The following is a 17,898-nucleotide window of genomic DNA, read 5'->3' as shown; positions in this document are numbered from 1 at the left end:
ATTTGTACGGTGAGTCCAGTTTAGTTTCTGACCAATGCTAAGCCCCAGGATGTTGATTGTGGGGTAATAGGCAATGGCATTGCTATTGAATGTCCAGGATTGATGGTTTAAATCTCTCTTTTTGGAGTTGGTAAGTGTCTGGCACTTGTGCGCCGCGAATGTTACTTGCAGCTTGTCAGCCCAAGCCTGGATATAGGCCAGATGTGCTGCATTTGTACACTGACTGCTTCAATGTCGGAGGAGTCACGTGTGATGCAGAACATTATGCAATCATCAGCGAGAATAGAGACTCTGTGCCTGGGTATAAGTTTCCCTTGTTAGTTTTCCAATTGTGGTGAATGTATTCACCTGAATATGAAGTGTCTGTATAGTACTGTGACCTATGACCAGGAAATGATAATACGCTCTACTTCCAGGTATTGTGCTGGAACCCCGGTGGGCACCGCCTCTGGCTCCGCCCTCCCCGGGGCAATATATAGACCGGCCACCTGTGGGCGGCACTCATTTGTACAGCAGACATTGGCAGGCATGTTCCTGGATAATAAAGCCCTATGTTCACTCGTTCTCACAGTCTCACAGTGAATTGATGGTATATCACCAATGAAACTTTTGTTCTTCCTTAGTAATGTCTGCCCGGCCTGAGGAACTTTGGTGAGATGCTGCAGTGCATCTTGTCGATGGTGCACACGGCTGCCACTGTTTGTCGGTGGTGGAGGATGTGAATATTTGTGGATGGGGTGCCGATCAAGCGGGGCTTCTTTGTTCTGGATGATGTTGAGCTTCTTGAGTGTTGTTGGAGCTGCTCTCATCCAGGCAAATGGAGAGCATTCCATCACACTCCTGATCTGTGCCTTGTAGATGGTGGACAGGCTTTGTGGAGTCAGGAGGTATGTTGTGTGCTGCAGGTTTCCTAGTCTCTGACCTGCTCTGGTCACCACAGTATTATCTCTCTTACTGGAGATGGTAAGTGCCTGCTACTTGTGTGGCGCGAATATTTCTTGCCACTTGTCAGCCCAAGCCTGGATATCGGCTGGTCTTTCTGCATTTGGACCCAGATTGCTTCAGTGTCCGAGGAGTCGCGAATGGTGCTGAACATAGAACATAGAACATTACAGCGCAGTAAAGGCCCTTCGGCCCTCGATGTTGCGCCGACCTGTGAAACCACTCTAAAGCCCATCTACACTATTCCCTTATCGTCCATATGTCTATCCAATGACCATTTGAATCATCAGTGAGTCTGGAGACTTTATGGCTGGGTATGAGTTTCCCTTGGTAGTTACCAACAATGCTTTTGCACTGCCTTCGGGGCTGGTTTAGCACAGTGGGCTAAGCAGTAGGCTTGTAATGCAGAACAAGGCCAGCAGCGCGGGTTCAATACCCGTACCGGCCTCCCCAAACAGGCGCCGGAATGTGGGACTCGGGGCTTTTCACAGTACCTTCATTGAAGCCGACTTGTGACAAGTTATTATTGTCCGATATTGCCTCGGGCTGCCACGATGAGAGAGAACGAATGGGGTATTCCTTATCCAACAGGGTGGTGGTGCGAACAATTGTGGTCACGGTGGTGGGTTGGGCGAATTTAGCCGTGATGCCAGTCACGCTCCTTGACCCAGACATTCCGCTGGTTGGTGAATCTGAAAATAGAGAGAGAGAAGCAATTAGACCAAAGTGACTTCACCTCCGCAGAGGAACGCTTCAACAGGAGGAGAGCATTCTGCCCCTCAAACACTGCTGCCCTATTCAACACCATCCTGAATTCAGCTCCTCTCTCTGAAGTTTCTCCCAAAACTGCCTCCCTGCTCCTTTAAAAATGTGTCCTATCAACCTCGGGAGAAGCAATTTCCTGGTCTTTGACCTGCTCTGGCAGCCAGAGGATTTGTATGGCGAGTCCAGTTCAGTTTCTGGCCAATGCTAATCCCCGTGATTTTGATATTGGGAGATTAAGCATTGGTCATGCCATTGAATATGAAGATGTGATGGTTTGACTCTCTCTTATTGGAAATGGTTAGTGCCTGGCACTTGTGTGGCGCAAATGGTATTTGCCACTTGTCATCCTAAGACTGGGCATTGTCCAGGTCTCACTACATTTGGACACAGACGTGTTTCTGTGCCTGAGGAGTCCGAAATGGTGCTGAATATTGTGTAATCTTAATGTGGAGATTCGCATTCAAAGTATCGAATTGCATTTTGACTTTCTCTGTATATCTGCTTCTGGAACCCAACTCTTCATTCACCCGAGGAAGGAGCAGTGCTCCGAAAGCTAGTGATTCGCAATAAACCTGTTAGACTTTAACCTGGTGTTGTAAGACTTCGTACTATTGTGTAATCATCAGAGATATAGAGACTCTGTGCCTGGGTTCACGTTTCCCTTGTTAGTTTCCAATGAAGTTTTTGTTCTTCCTTACTAATGTCTACCTGGTAGTGCCTCGTTCCGCCACGTGTGTAATAATGAATGCGCTGTTCCTTACCCGGCAGTGTGGTGTGATCAATTGTGGGCATGGTGCTGGGATGGATGGCATTAGCCATGGTGCCAGTCAGGTTCACTGAACGAGACATTCCGCTGGTTGTTGAACCTGAAAATAGAGAGCGAGAAGCAATTAGACCAAGGCGACTTCACCTCTGCATAGAAACGCTTCAACAGGAGGAGGACATTCTGCCCCTCAAGCACTGCTGCCCCATCCAAAACCACCCGGAATTCAACTCCTCTCTCGAACAATTTCTCCACAAAATCTGCCTCTCTAAATCTTTTCAAAATGTCTCTCTGAGCTCATTGGCTCCACCCAACAATGACCTCATCTCCCCAAGTTGAAAATCAAACCATTTCTGCAAAGCAGATGAACTTCTCAGGGACTTTCCCAGTCAAATCACTGTCCATGAGCCCAGATTTACAAACACATTCTTCTGTCAATTTCACCTTCTGGCTGCTAAAAGCACTCAGGCCCAGCAAAATAGAATTATTTTGAAAGCAAACATGGCCACTGCAGTCAAACACACTATAACCCCAGAATACTGCTTAGAATCCAGTATTCCTAATGTCTTCCAGTTGTCACCCTTCCCTTCCCTCCGCTGTTGCCTTTCGGTCACCAGCCTCAGCACAGATTCAGAGGAACAGGGAAATATGGCAGCGGCAGTGCCGACAGCAATGATTGCCTACCGCAAATTCGTTGATGTAAGCGAGGTTTGCCAGGCGCACACAGCTCTTACATATCCGAGACACAGACCGTTCTAATTGCCTTCTGGTGGGCAATTGGTTTGCGGGAGCCTGGGGAGAGTTGATGTGTGCAGGGGCGCAGGGGGGAGGAGTTTGGTGGGGATGGGGGCGGTTGGGGGCGGTTGGGGCTGAGCGTGATCCTGGCCAGTTTGCCTTTCATTGAACAAAGGTGAGATGTGAATGGTCGCAAACGTTTTCCAGTCACGGATCAGCGGAAACCCCATCGCCATTAATCCTCTTCCATCAACTTCGGGAGGAGAAATTTCTGAACTGATTTCCTGCCAGGGGGACAGTGACCTTTTGCCATCCGGTCGCTATGACTCCCACTGCTGGCAGGAGCGGATATCTTGCCATGTGCAGCGGCCCCTTGGAAATTGAAGTCCAGGTGGCTTTGTGGGAAATATCCAACTGGGACGGATAACGCTGCGAGCTGCACGCAATGGGATGGCAGGCACAGGAAGTTAACCAAGCCCTCTCGTCCTGCACCCCCCCCCCCCCCCCCCTGCCTCCCCCACCCCCCCCCCCGCCCCACCCCAAACTCCCTCTGGCACCGGACTGGGGGGTGAGTGTGATGACCCTCATTGTCCATGCGAGTGACTTGGTGCCCATCGTGCTAGAGCGGTGAGCACCGACCAATGGAGAGAAACCGGAGGGCCCGGGAGTGGTGCCCCTGGTCAGCCGGGAGCCAGAGTGCTAAGACCTGTATTTTTTTGTTATTTAATTTGAAGGTGGGCGTGAGCTGCCTTGTTGAACCCCTGCATTCCCATGTGGTGTCGGTACACGCACCGTGCTGTTAGGGAGGGAGTTTAAAGGACTTTGACCAATCAACAGTGACGAAACGGACGATATATTTCCAAGTCAGGATGGTGAGTATCTTGGAGGGGAACCTGCAGGTTCTGGTGTTCCCAGGTATATGTTGTCCTTGTCCTATTAGATGGGAACGGCCATGGGTTTGGAAGGTGCTGCCTCAGGAACCTTGGTGAATTGCTGCAGTGCATCTTGTAAATGGTGCACACGGCTGCCACGTTGCGTTGGTGGTGGATGGTGTGAATGTTTGTGGGTGGGGTGCCAATCTGACAGGGCTGCTTTGTTCTGGATGCTGTCAAGCTTCTTGAGTGTTATTGGAGCAGCATTCATCCAGGCAAGTGAAGAGCATTCCATCACACTCCTGACTTGTGCCTTGTAGATGGTGGACAAGTTTTGGGGAGTCAAGAGGTGAGTTACTCGCTGCAGGATTCCTAGTCTCTGACCTGCTCTGGTAGCCACAGTATTTGTACGGTGAGTCCAGTTTAGTTTCTGACCAATGCTAACCCCCAGGATGTTGATTGTGGGGTAATAGGCAATGATATTGCCATTAAATGTCAAGGAGCGGTGATTTAAATCTCTCTTCTGAGATGTTAAGTGCGTGCTACTTGTGTGGCGCGAATATTTCTTGCCACTTGTCAGCCCAAGCCTGGATATCGGCTGGTCTTTCTGCATTTGGACCCAGATTGCTTCAGTGTCCGAGGAGTCGCGAATGGTGCTGAACATAGAACATAGAACATTACAGCGCAGTACAGGCCCTTCGGCCCTCGATGTTGCGCCGACCTGTGAAACCACTCTAAAGCCCATCTACACTATTCCCTTATCGTCCATATGTCTATCCAATGACCATTTGAATCATCAGCGAGTATGGAGACTTTGTGGCTGGGTATGAGTTTCCCTTGTTCGTTACCAACAATGCTTTTGCACTGCCTTCGGGGCTGGTTTAGCACAGTGGGCTAAGCAGTAGGCTTGTAATGCAGAACAAGGCCAGCAGCGCGGGTTCAATACCCGTACCGGCCTCCCCAAACAGGCGCCGGAATGTGGGACTCGGGGCTTTTCACAGTACCTTCATTGAAGCCGACTTGTGACAAGTTATTATTGTCCGATATTGCCTCGGGCTGCCACGGTGAGCGAGAACGAATGGGGTATTCCTTATCCAACAGGGTGGCGTTGCGAACAATTGTGGTCACGGTGGTGGGTTGGGCGAATTTAGCCGTGATGCCAGTCACGCTCCTTGACCCAGACATTCCGCTGGTTGTTGAACCTGAAAATAGAGAGAGAAGCAATTGGACCAAATCTATACCTCCGTATAGGAACGCTTCAACAGGAGGAGGACATTCTGCCCCTCAAGCATTGCTGCTCCATCCAACACCATCCTGAATTCAACTCCTCTCTTGAACGATTTCTCCACAAAATCTGCCTCTCTAAACCTTTTCAAAATGTCTCTCTGAGCTGTAGGGTGCAAAGCAAATACTCCCCAGGGACTTTCCCAGTCAAACCACTGTCCATTAGCCCAGACTGACAAACACATTCCTTTGTCAATTTCACCTTCTGGCTGCTAGAAGCACCCAGGCCCAGCAGAATAGAATTCTTTTTTTAAAAACATTGTGGGTGTCTGGAATTCACTGCCCGAGTTGGTGGTGGAGGCAGAGACCATAAACTCTTTTAAAAAGTACCTGGATCTGCATCTTAAGTGCTGTAAGATACAGGGCTATGGACAGGGTGCAGGAAGATGGGATTAGGAAGGGCACCTGGGTGTCCTCGGGTTGGCATGGACAAGATGGGCCGAATGGCCTCCTTTTGTGATGTAACCTTTCTATGATTCCATGGTAGCGGTCGCGGATTTGGAAGGAGCTGCCTAAGGAGCCTTGGTGAGTTGCTGCAGCGCATCTTGTAGATGGTACACACGGCTGCTACTGTGCGGCGGTGGTGGAGGGTGTGAATGTTTGTGGAAGGGGGAGCAATCAAGCGGGGCTGCTTTGTCCTGGATGGTGTCGAGCATCTTGAGTTGGAGTTGGAGTTGCACTCATCCAGGCAAGTGGAGAGTATTCCATTACACTCCTGACTTGTGCCTTGTAGATGGTGGACAGGCTTTGGGGAGTCAAGAGGTGAGTTACTCACTGTAGGATTCCCAACCCCTGACCTATTCCTGTAGGCACAGTATTTATATGGCTAGGTGCAATTCAGTTTCTGGTCAATGGGAACCCACCAGGATGTTGATAGAGAGGGAATTAATCAATGGTAATGACACTGACTGTCGTGGGCCGATGGTTTGATTCTCTCTTGTTGGAGATGGTCATTGTCTGGCCTACCACTTATCAGCCCAAGCTTGGATATTGCTGCATTTGCATGTGGACTGCTTCAGCGTCTAAGGAGTCGCGAATGATGCTGAACATTGTGCAATGTATAGAGACTCTGTGCCTGGGTATAAGTTTCCCTTGTTAGTTACCAATGAAGATTTTGTTCTTCCTTACTAATGTCTACCCAGGATTGCTTGGAGCCACCACGGTGAGTGTGGTAGTACCAGGTATTGCGGTACCTAAGAGGCTGATGACCATTGGTTAGAACCAGGAGTCTACCATTGGCTATTGTTGTTACGTAGCTCCGCCCTGACAGGCGGAGTATAAGAAACGGTGCCGTCCCAGCAGCCTTCACTTTCTGTACCGAAGCTGCTGGGGAACAAGTTCTAGTAGATTAAAGCCTTCAGTTATGAAATCACTTCGTCTTGAGTGTAATTGATCGCGCATCAGTGAGTAAGAACAAATGGCTTATTCCTTACCCAGCAGGGTGGTGGTGTGATCAATTGTGGTCACGGTGCTGGGATGAGTGGCAATAGACATGGTGCCAGTTACGCTCACTGACCCAGATATTCCGCTTGTTGTGGAGTCTGAAAATAGACAGAGAGAGTCAAGCAATTAGCCCAAGACAACGTCACTGCTGCATGAGAACGCTTCAACAGGTTAGGACATTCTGCCTCTCAAGCCCTGCTGGGACATCCAACATCATCCTGGCTAATCTTGCTAATTAGCCAGCTAATGCTGGCGAAGCGTAATCCTGGAGGCTCCATCACATGATTTGCCCCCAACTCTCCAGCTATTAGTCAGCCAACACATCCGACCTTGTGACGCACAGTCTTCCTGTGCTCATCATAAAGCAATAGGACTCGTTTCCTGATTGTATGATGCTTTACAGTTAGCCAAGTGGCCATTTGTTCCTCCTATTTTCAATATTTAGAGATCTGAGAAAGAGGGATGTTCAAAGTAAATGACAGAATAAATCTCCAATCTTCATTAATTTCACAATGGCTTTTCTCCAGGTTTGGCGCACAGTTGCGTCCTGGAGATCCATCTCCAATTCCTGGATTACGCTCACCAAGTGAGACGCAGTGTGCAGGACACATTCACTCACCTCCTGACTCCCCCACAAAACCTGTCCACCATCTCCAAGGTCACAGGTCAGGAGTGTGATGGAATACTTCCCATTTGCCTGGATGAACGCAGCTCCAACAACACTCAAGCAGAACAAAGCAGTCCTACTTGATTGACACCCCACCATAAACACTTGGAATGCTGTGAATGGATTTGATCCCCTTACCGAAGGACGATATAGTGACATTGAAGGTAGTCCAGAGAAGGTTCACTGGGTCGAACCCAGGTGTGGGGGGATTTTCTTATGAGGAGAGGCTGAGAAGGTTGGGCCTGCACTCATTGGAGTTATTGAGACATATAGGCCGGGATTCTCCCTTTTGGGGACTAAGTCCCCACACCCGCCGGAAAACGGGCGAGAATCACTCCGGACTTTTTCCTCGAAAGTCCGGCGTGATTCTCCATTTTCCAGGGGGCTAGCAGGGCTCGGGCATGCGTCCCGCAGCTCTGGCTGCCGGCGGGGCACTGCTACCCAGACGGCTGCAAGCAGGTCCGCGCATGTGCGCGGCAGCCCACTTCGGAGCGGGCGCCGCCGACGTGGAGGACCCGCGCGGAGGACGGTAGGTCCGCCGCAGATCCAGATGGCCCGCGAATCGGAGGCCCGCGATCGCAGGCCTGGCCACCGCTGAGGCCCCCGCCCCGGAGTCAGATTCCCTCTGCCCCCCCACCAGGACTGCCACCGCGGGCGTGGGTCCGAGCTCCCGCCGGAAGGTACCGGATGTAAACCACGCCAGTGGGGACTGGGCCAGTTGCCGCCGGAGAATCGCCGCGGGGCCTCTTCCAACTTCCCCCGACCGGCGCTGCGCCGACCGCGCGCGCGGCTGGCGGGTCCGCGAAGAATCGCGGCAACGCCGTCGCGCTGGATTTCCGGCATGAACAGCAATTCTCCGCCCCCGTGCCAGCCGCAATTCCAGAGCGGAGGGTCGGAGAATCCTACCCATAGGATTCTCAGGGAGTTTGACAGGGTCGATGCTGAGAGGAAATTTCCTCTTGTGGGAGAGTCTAGGACCAGTGGACATAATCTCAGAGTAAGGGGCCACCCATTTAAAACTGAGATGAGGAGGATTTTTTTCTTTCAAAGGGTAGTGAATCTATGTATTTCGTACTGCAGAGAGCTGCAGATGCTGGCTCATTAAGTATGTTCAATGCTCTGATCGACAAATTTCTAACCAGTGAGGGAATCGAGGATTACTGGGATAAGATGGGAAAGTGGAGTTGAGGATTATTGGATCAATCATGACCTCATTGAATGGGGGAGCAGGCTCGATGGGCTGAATGGCCCCCTTCTGCTCCTACGCCTTATGGACTTATGGACTCCTGACAAACACTGATTAGGGGATCAGTATTAAGATTGTTCCGCCCTTTACATGTATAAGATTAGTTTAAAAATATGAGTACTGCAGTCTCACACACTCGAACACAGGCTTTTAACACTTAAATGGCCAAATGTTTATAATCCGATATATCTACAATCCTCTATTCGTCATACTTGCAATTGATCAGTATCGTTAACCTCTGTCAAACCTCTACACCTGTGGCTGCTGCTCAATACCTGCTTCAAGAAGACCACCATCATACCGGTACCAAAGAAGAACCAGGCAACGTGCCTCAATGACTACCGACCAGTGGCCCTGACTTCAGTCGTAATGAAGTGCTTCGAGAGGTTGATCATGAAGCGCATCACCTCCATGCTCCCAGAACGCCTTGATTCACTGCAATTCGCATACCGCTGCAACCGGTCCACATCAGACACCATTTCCCTGGCCCTACACTCATCCCTTGAGGATCTCAAAAACAAGGACTCCTACATTAGACTCCTATTTATTGACTACAGCTCCGCCTTCAACACCATAATCCCAGCCAAGCTCATATCAAAGATCCAAAACCTAGGACTTGGCTCCCCACTCTGCAACTGGATCCTCGATTTTCTGACCAACAGACCACAATCAGTAAGAATGAACAACAACACCTCCTCCACAATAGTCCTCAACACCGGCGCCCCGCAAGGCTGCGTACTTAGCCCCCTACTCTACTCCCTGTACACACACGACTGCGTGGCAAAACTTGGTTCCAACTCCATCTACAAAGAACAAAGAACAAAGAAATGTACAGCACAGGAACAGGCCCTTCGGCCCTCCAAGCCCGTGCCGACCATGCTGCCCGACTAAACTACAATCTTCTACACTTCCTGGGTCCGTATCCCTCTATTCCCATCCTATTCATGTATTTGTCAAGATGCCCCTTAAATGTCACTATCGTCCCTGCTTCCACCACTTCCTCCGGTAGCGAGTTCCAGGCACCCACTACCCTCTGCGTAAAAAACTTGCCTCGTACATCTACTCTAAACCTTGCCCCTCTCACCTTAAACCTATGCCCCCTAGTAATTGACCCCTCTACCCTGGGGAAAAGCCTCTGACTATCCACTCTGTCTATGCCCCTCATAATTTTGTAGACCTCTATCAGGTCTCCCCTCAACCTCCTTCGTTCCAGTGAGAACAAACCGAGTTTATTCAACCGCTCCTCATAGCTAATGCCCTCCATACCAGGCAACATTCTGGTAAATCTCTTCTGCACCCTCTCTAAAGCCTCCACATCCTTCTGGTAGTGTGGCGACCAGAATTGAACACTATACTCCAAGTGTGGCCTAACTAAGGTTCTATACAGCTGCAACATGACTTGCCAATTCTTATACTCAATGCCCCGGCCAATGAAGGCAAGCATGCCGTATGCCTTCTTGACTACCTTCTCCACCTGTGTTGCCCCTTTCAATGACCTGTGGACCTGTACTCCTAGATCTCTTTGACTTTCAATACTCTTGAGGGTTCTACCATTCACTGTATATTCCCTACCTGCATTAGACCTTCCAAAATGCATTACCTCACATTTGTCCGGATTAAACTCCATCTGCCATCTCTCCGCCCAAGTCTCCAAATAATCTAAATCCTGCTGTATCCTCCGACAGTCCTCATCGCTATCCGCAATTCCACCAACCTTTGTGTCGGCTGCAAACTTACTAATCAGACCAGTTACATTTTCCTCCAAATCATTTATATATACTACAAAGAGCAAAGGTCCCAGCACTGATCCCTGTGGAACACCACTGGTCACAGCCCTCCAATTAGAAAAGCATCCTTCCATTGCTACTCTCTGCCTTCTATGGCCTAGCCAGTTCTGTATCCACCTTGCCAGCTCACCCCTGATCCCGTGTGACTTCACCTTTTGTACTAGTCTACCATGAGAGACCTTGTCAAAGGCCTTACTGAAGTCCATATAGACAACATCCACTGCCCTACCTGCATCAATCATCTGAGTGACCTCCTCGAAAAACTCTATCAAGTTAGTGAGACACGACCTTCCCTTCACAAAACCGTGCTGCCTCTCACTAATACGTCCATTTGCTTCCAAATGGGAGTAGATCCTGTCTCGAAGAATTCTCTCCAGTAATTTCCCTACCACTGAAGTAAGGCTCACCAGCCTGTAGTTCCCGGGATTATCCTTGCTACCCTTCTTAAACAGAGGAACAACATTGGCTATTCTCCAGTCCTCCGGGACATTCCGTGAAGACAGCGAGGATCCAAAGATTTCAGTCAAGGCCTCAGCAATTTCCTCTCCAGCCTCCTTCAGTATTCTGGGGTAGATCCCATCAGGCCCTGGGGACTTATCTACCTTAATATTTTTTAAGACACCCATCACCTCGTCTTTTTGGATCTCAATGTGACCCAGGCTATCTACACACCCTTCTCCAGACTCAACATCTACCAATTTCTTCTCTTTGGTGAATACTGATGCAAAGTATTCATTTAGTACCTCGCCCATTTCCTCTGGCTCCACACATAGATTCCCTTGCCTATCCTTCAGTGGGCCAACCCTTTCCCTGGCTACCCTCTTGCTTTTTATGTACGTGTAAAAAGCCTTGGGATTTTCCTTAACCCTATTTGCCAAGGACTTTTCGTGACCCCTTCTAGCCCTCCAGACTCCTTGCTTAAGTTCTTTCCTACTTTCCTTATATTCCACGCAGGCTTCGTCTGTTCCCAGCCTTTTAGCCCTGACAAATGCCTCCATTTTCTTTTTGACGAGGCCTACAATATCTCTCGTCATCCAAGGTTCCCGAAAATTGCCGTATTTATCCTTCTTCCTCACAGGAACATGCCGGTCCTGAATTCCTTTCAACTGCCACTTGAAAGCCTCCCACATGTCAGATGTTGATTTGCCCTCAAACATCCGCCCCCAATCTATGTTCTTCAGTTCCCGCCTAATATTGTTATAATTAGCCTTCCCCCAATTTAGCACATTCATCCTAGGACCACTCTTATCCTTGTCCACCAGTACTTTAAAACTTACTGAATTGTGGTCACTGTTACCGAAATGCTCCCCTACTGAAACATCTACCACCTGGCCGGGCTCATTCCCCAATACCAGGTCCAGTACCGCCCCTTCCCTAGTTGGACTGTCTACATATTGTTTTAAGAAGCCCTCCTGGATGCTCCTTACAATCTCTGCCCCGTCTAAGCCCCTGGCACTAAGTGAATCCCAGTCAATATTGGGGAAGTTGAAGTCTCCCATCACCACAACCCTGTTGTTTTTACTCTTTTCCAAAATCTGTCTACCTATCTGCTCCTCTATCTCCCGCTGGCTGTTGGGAGGCCTGTAGTAAACCCCCAACATTGTGACTGCACCCTTCTTATTCCTGATCTCTACCCATATAGCCTCACTGCCCTCTGAGGTGTCCTCCCGCAGTACAGCTGTGATATTCTCCCGAACCAGTAGCGCAACTCCGCCTCCCCTTTTACATCCCCCTCTATCCCGCCTGAAACATCTAAATCCTGGAACGTTTAGCTGCCAATCCTGCCCTTCCCTCAACCAGGTCTCTGTAATGGCAACAACATCATAGTTCCAAGTACTAATCCAAGCTCTAAGTTCATCTGCCTTACCCGTAATACTTCTTGCATTAAAACATATGCACTTCAGGCCACCAGACCCGCTGTGTTCAGCAACTTCTCCCTGTCTGCTCTGTCTTAGAAACACACTGTCCCTATTCCCTAGTTCTCCCTCAATGCTCTCACCTTCTGACCTATTGCTCCCGTGCCCACCCCCCTGCCATACTAGTTTAAACCCTCCCGTGTGACACTAGCAAACCTCGCGGCCAGGATATTTATACATCTCCGGTTTAGATGCAACCCGTCCTTCTTATACAGGTCACACCTGCCCCGGAAGAGCTCCCAGTGGTCCAGGTAACGGAAACCCTCCCTCCTACACCAGCTGTTTAGCCACGTGTTTAAGCTGCTCTATATTCCTATTTCTAGCCTCACTGGCACGTGGCACAGGGAGTAATCCCGAGATTGCAACCCTCGAGGTCCTGTCTTTTAACTTTCTGCCTAGCTCCCTGAACTCCTGCTGCAGGACCTCATGCCCCTTCCTGCCTATGTCGTTAGTACCAATATGTACAACGACTTCTGCCTGTTTGCCCTCCCCCTTCAGGATGCCCTCTACCCGTTCGGAGACATCCTGGACCCTGGCACCAGGGAGGCAACATACCATCCTGGAGTCTCTTTCACGTCCACAGAAGCGCCTATCTGTGCCCCTGACTATAGAGTCCCCTATTACTATTACTCTTCTGCACTTTGACCCTCCCTTCTGAACATCAGAGCCAGCCGTGGTGCCACTGCTCTGGCTGCTGCTGTTTTCCCCTGATAGGCTATCCCCCCCGACAGTATCCAAAGGGGTATACCTGTTCAAAAGGGGGACAACCACAGGGGATTCCTGCACTGACTGCCTGCCCTTTCTGGTGGTCACCCATTTCTCTGCCTGCACCTTGGGTGTGACCACATTTACATAACTGCGATCTATGACGCTTTCCGCCACCTGCATGCTCCTAAGTGCATCCAATTGCTGCTCCAACCAAACCATGCGGTCTGTGAGGAGCTCCAGTTGGGTGCACTTTCTGCAGATGAAGCCATCCGGGACGCTGGAAGCCTCCCGGACCTGCCACATCTCACAGTCACAAGTTTGCTGACGATACGACCATAGTGGGCCGGATCTTGAATAACGATGAGTCAGAATACAGGAGGGAGATAGAGAACCTAGTGGAGTGGTGCAGCGACAACAATCTCTCCCTCAATGCCAGCAAAACTAAAGAGCTGGTCATTGACTTCAGGAAGCAAAGTACTGTACACACCCGTGTCTGCATCAACGGGGCCGAGGTGGAGATGGTTAGCAGTTTCAAATTCCTAGGGGTGCACATCTCCAAAAATCTGTCCTGGTCCATCCACGTTGACACTACCACCAAGAAAGCACACCAGCACCTATACTACCTCAGGAAACTAAGGAAATTCGGCATGTCCACATTAACCCTTACAAACTTTTACAGATGCACCATAGAAAGCATCCTATCGGGCTGCATCACAGCCTGGTATGGCAACTGCCCCGCAAGAAACTTCAGAGAGTCGTGAACACTGCCCAGTCCATCTCACGAATCTGCCTCCCATCCATTGACTCCATCTACACCTCCCGCTGCCTGGGGAAAGCGAGCAGCATAATCAAAGATCCCTCCCACCCGGCTTACTCACTCTTCCAACGTCTTCCATCGGGCAGGAGATACAGAAGTCTGAGAACACGCACGAACAGAATCAAAAACAGCTTCTTCCCCACTGTCACCAGACTCCTAAATGACCCTCTTATGGACTGACCTCATTAACACTACACCCTGTATGCTTCATCCGATGCCAGTGCTTATGTAGTTACATTGTATATGTTGTGTTGCCCTATTATGTATTTTCTTCAATTCCCTTTTCTTCTCATGTACTTAATGATCTGTTGAGCTGCTCGCAGAAAAATACTTTTCACTGCACCTCGGTACACGTGACAATAAACAAATCCAATCCAATCCAATCCAATATCTGGTTATGATGGTTCACCATGAGTTAACTATCTTTCTTCAGGAACGGCAAACAGAACTCCGACAACCATCTCCCTGACCATGCAATCACTCCTGGAGTGAAATATTCTTTCACAGAGTCTTACAAAATAAGCTATTTGGGTTTTGATCCAGTCTCCTGGCCACTGTTGGGGTCTGTCTGGGATTGTAACACAAGGGGATATAGAGAGGCTAACGGAATAGAACATAGAACATAGAACGATACAGCGCAGGACAGGCCCTTCGGCCCACGATGTTGCACCGAAACAAAAGCCATCTAACCTACACTATGCCATTATCATCCATATGCTTATCCAATAAACTTTTAAATGCCCTCAATGTTGGCGAGTTCACTACTGTTGCAGGTAGGGCATTCCACGGCCTCACCACTCTTTGCGTAAAGAACCTACCTCTGACCTCTGTCCTATATCTATTACCCCTCAGTTTAAAGCTATGTCCCCTCGTGCTAGCCATTTCCATCCGCGGGAGAAGGCTCTCACTGTCCACCCTATCTAACCCCCTGATCATTTTGTATGCCTCTATTAAGTCTCCTCTAAACCTTCTTCTCTCTCACGAAACAACCTCAAGTCCATCAGCCTTTCCTCATAAGATTTTCCCTCCATACCAGGCAACATCCTGGTAAATCTCCTCTGCACCCGCTCCAAAGCTTCCACGTCCTTCCTATAATGCGGTGACCAGAACTGTACGCAACACTCCAAATGCGGCCGTACCAGAGTTTTGTACAGCTGCAACATGACCTCATGACCCCGGAACTCAATCCCTCTACCAATAAAGGCCAACACTCCATGGGCCTTCTTCACAACCCTATCAACCTGGGTGGCAACTTTCAGGGATCTATGCACCTGGACTCCCTCTGCTCATCCACACTTCCATGTACTTTACCATTAGCCAAATATTCGCATTCCTGTTATTCCTTCCAAAGTGAATCACCTCACACTTCTCTACATTAAACTCCATTTGCCACCTCTCAGCCCAGCTCTGCAGCTTATCTATGTCCCTCTGTAACCTGCTACATCCTTCCGCACTGTCGACAACACCACCGACTTTAGTGTCGTCTGCAAATTTACTCACCCATCCTTCTGCGCCCTCCTCTAGGTCATTGATAAAAATGACAAACAGCAACGGCCCCAGAACAGATCCTTGTGGTACGCCACTTGTAACTGAACTCCATTCTGAACATTTCCCATCAACCACCGCCCTCTGTCTTCTTTCAGCTAGCCAATTTCTGATCCACATCTCTAAATCACCCTCAATCCCCAGCCTCTGTATTTTCTGCAATAGACTACCATGGGGAACCTTATCAAACGCTTTACTGAAATCCATATACACCACATCAACTGCTCTACCTGTTCAGTCACCTTCTCAAAGAACTCGATAAGGTTTGTGAGGCATGACCTACCCTTCACAAAGCCATGCTGACTATCCCTAATCATATTATTCCTATCTAGATGATTATAAATCTTGTCTCTTATAATCCCCTCCAAGACTTTACCCACAACAGACGTGAGGCTCACCGGTCTATAGTTGCCGGGGTTGTCTCTACTCCCCTTCTTGAACAAAGGGACCACATTTGCTATCCTCCAGTCCTCTGGCACTATTCCTGTAGCCAATGATGACATAAAAATCAAAGCCAAAGGCCCAGCAATCTCTTCCCTGGCTTCCCAGAGAATCCTAGGATAAATCCCATCAGGCCCCGGGGACTTATCTATTTTCAGCCTGTCCAGAATTGCCAACACCTCTTCCCTACGTACCTCAATGCCATCTATTCTAATAGCTTGGGTCTCAGCATTCTCCTCCACAACATTATCTTTTTCCTGAGTGAACACTGACAAAAAATAATCATTTAGTATCTCGCCTATCTCTTCAGACTCCACACACAACTTACCACCCCTGTCCTTGACTGGCCCTACTCATACCTTAGTCATTCTTTTATTCCTGACATACCTATAGAAAGCTTTTGGGTTTTCCTTGATCCTACCTTCCAAATACTTCTCATGTCCCCTCCTTGCTCGTCTTAGCTCTCTCTTTAGATCCTTCCTCGCTACCTTGTAACTATCAAGCGCCCCAACTGAAATTTCACTCCTCATCTTCATATAGGCCTCCTTCTTCCTCTTAACAAGAGATTCCACTTCTTTGGTAAACCACGGTTCCCTCGCTCGACGCCTTCCTCTCTGCCTGACCGGTACGTACTTATCAAGAACACGCAGTAGCTGCTCCTTAAACAAGCTCCACATATCCAGTGTGCCCAACACTTGCAGCCTACTTCTCCAACCTATCCCCCCCAAGTCATGTCTAATGGCATCATAATTGCCCTTCCCCCAGCTATAACTCTTGCCCTGCGGGGTATACTTATCCCTTTCCATCACTAACGTAAACGTCACCGAATTGTGGTCACTGTCCCCAAAGTGCTCACCTACCTCCAAATCTAACACCTGGCCTGGTTCATTACCCAAAACCAAATCCAATGTGGCCTCTCCTCTTGTTGGCCTGTCAACATATTGTATCAGGAAACCCTCCTGCACACACTGTACAAAAAACGACCCATCTAATGTACTCGAACTATATCTTTTCCAGTCAATATTTGGAAAGTTAAAGTCTCCCATAATAACTACCCTGTTACTTTCGCTCTTATCCAGAATCATCTTCGCCATCCTTTCCTCTACATCCCTAGAACTATTTGGAGGCCTATAGAAAACTCCCAACAGGGTGACCTCTCCTTTCCTGTTTCTAACCTCAGCCCATTCTACCTCGGAAGAAGAGTCCCCATCTAGCATCCTCTCTCTGCCACCGTAATACTGTTTTTGACTAGCAGCGCCACACCTCCCCTCTTTTGCCTCCTTCTCTGAGCTTACTAAAACACCTAAACCTCAGAACCTGCAACAACCATTCCTGTCCCTGCTCTATCCATGTCTCCGAAATGGCCACAACATCGAAGTCCCAGGTACCAACCCATGCTGCCAGTTCCCCTACCTTATTTCGTATACTCCTGGCATTGAAGTAGACACACTTCAAACCACCTACCTGAACCCTGGCCCCCTCCTGCGAAGTCAAATCTGTGCTCCTGACCTCTATACTCTCAATCTCTCGTACCCTAAAACTACAATCCAGGTTCCCATGCCCCTGCTGCATTAGTTTAAACCCCCCCAAAGAGCACTAGCAAATCTCCCCCCCAGGATATTTGTGCCCCTCTGGTTCAGATGTAGACCATCTTGTCTGTAGAGGTCCCACCTTCCCCAGAAAGAGCCCCAGTTATCCAGAAATCTGAATCCCTCCCGCCTGCACCATCCCTGTAGCCACGTGTTTAATTGCTCTCTCTCCCTATTCCTCATCTCATTATCACGTGGCACGGGCAACAACCCAGAGATAACAACTCTGTTTGTTCTCCTTCTGAGCTTCCATCCTAGCTCCCTGAAAGCCTGCCTGACATCCTTCTCCCCTTTACTACCTATGTCGTTAGTGCCAATGTGGACCACGACTTGGGGCTGCTCCCCCTCCCCCTTAAGGACCCGGAAAACACGATCCGA

General features: G+C 49.3%; 1 protein-coding gene across 2 annotated transcripts in view; it reads right to left on the bottom strand.

Moving 5' to 3' along the window:
• Positions 1–17,898, bottom strand: part of LOC140386483 (uncharacterized) — a 95,494-nt gene that overhangs the window by 53,140 nt on the left and 24,456 nt on the right. For both annotated transcript variants that reach the window (XM_072468869.1, XM_072468870.1), the window contains exons 2-5: positions 6,795–6,902; positions 5,082–5,279; positions 2,469–2,573; positions 1,437–1,634 (exon numbers count right to left, since the gene is read on the bottom strand). In XM_072468869.1, the coding sequence (XP_072324970.1) occupies positions 1,437–1,634; positions 2,469–2,573; positions 5,082–5,279; positions 6,795–6,902 (609 nt within the window). The remainder of the gene's footprint in view (positions 1–1,436; positions 1,635–2,468; positions 2,574–5,081; positions 5,280–6,794; positions 6,903–17,898) is intronic.

Source organism: Scyliorhinus torazame, chromosome 12 (assembly GCF_047496885.1).
Source record: "Scyliorhinus torazame isolate Kashiwa2021f chromosome 12, sScyTor2.1, whole genome shotgun sequence".
Lineage (NCBI taxonomy): Eukaryota > Metazoa > Chordata > Chondrichthyes > Carcharhiniformes > Scyliorhinidae > Scyliorhinus > Scyliorhinus torazame.
Note: the sequence above shows the minus strand (reverse complement) of the source record. Positions and strands in the feature narration are given on the sequence as shown.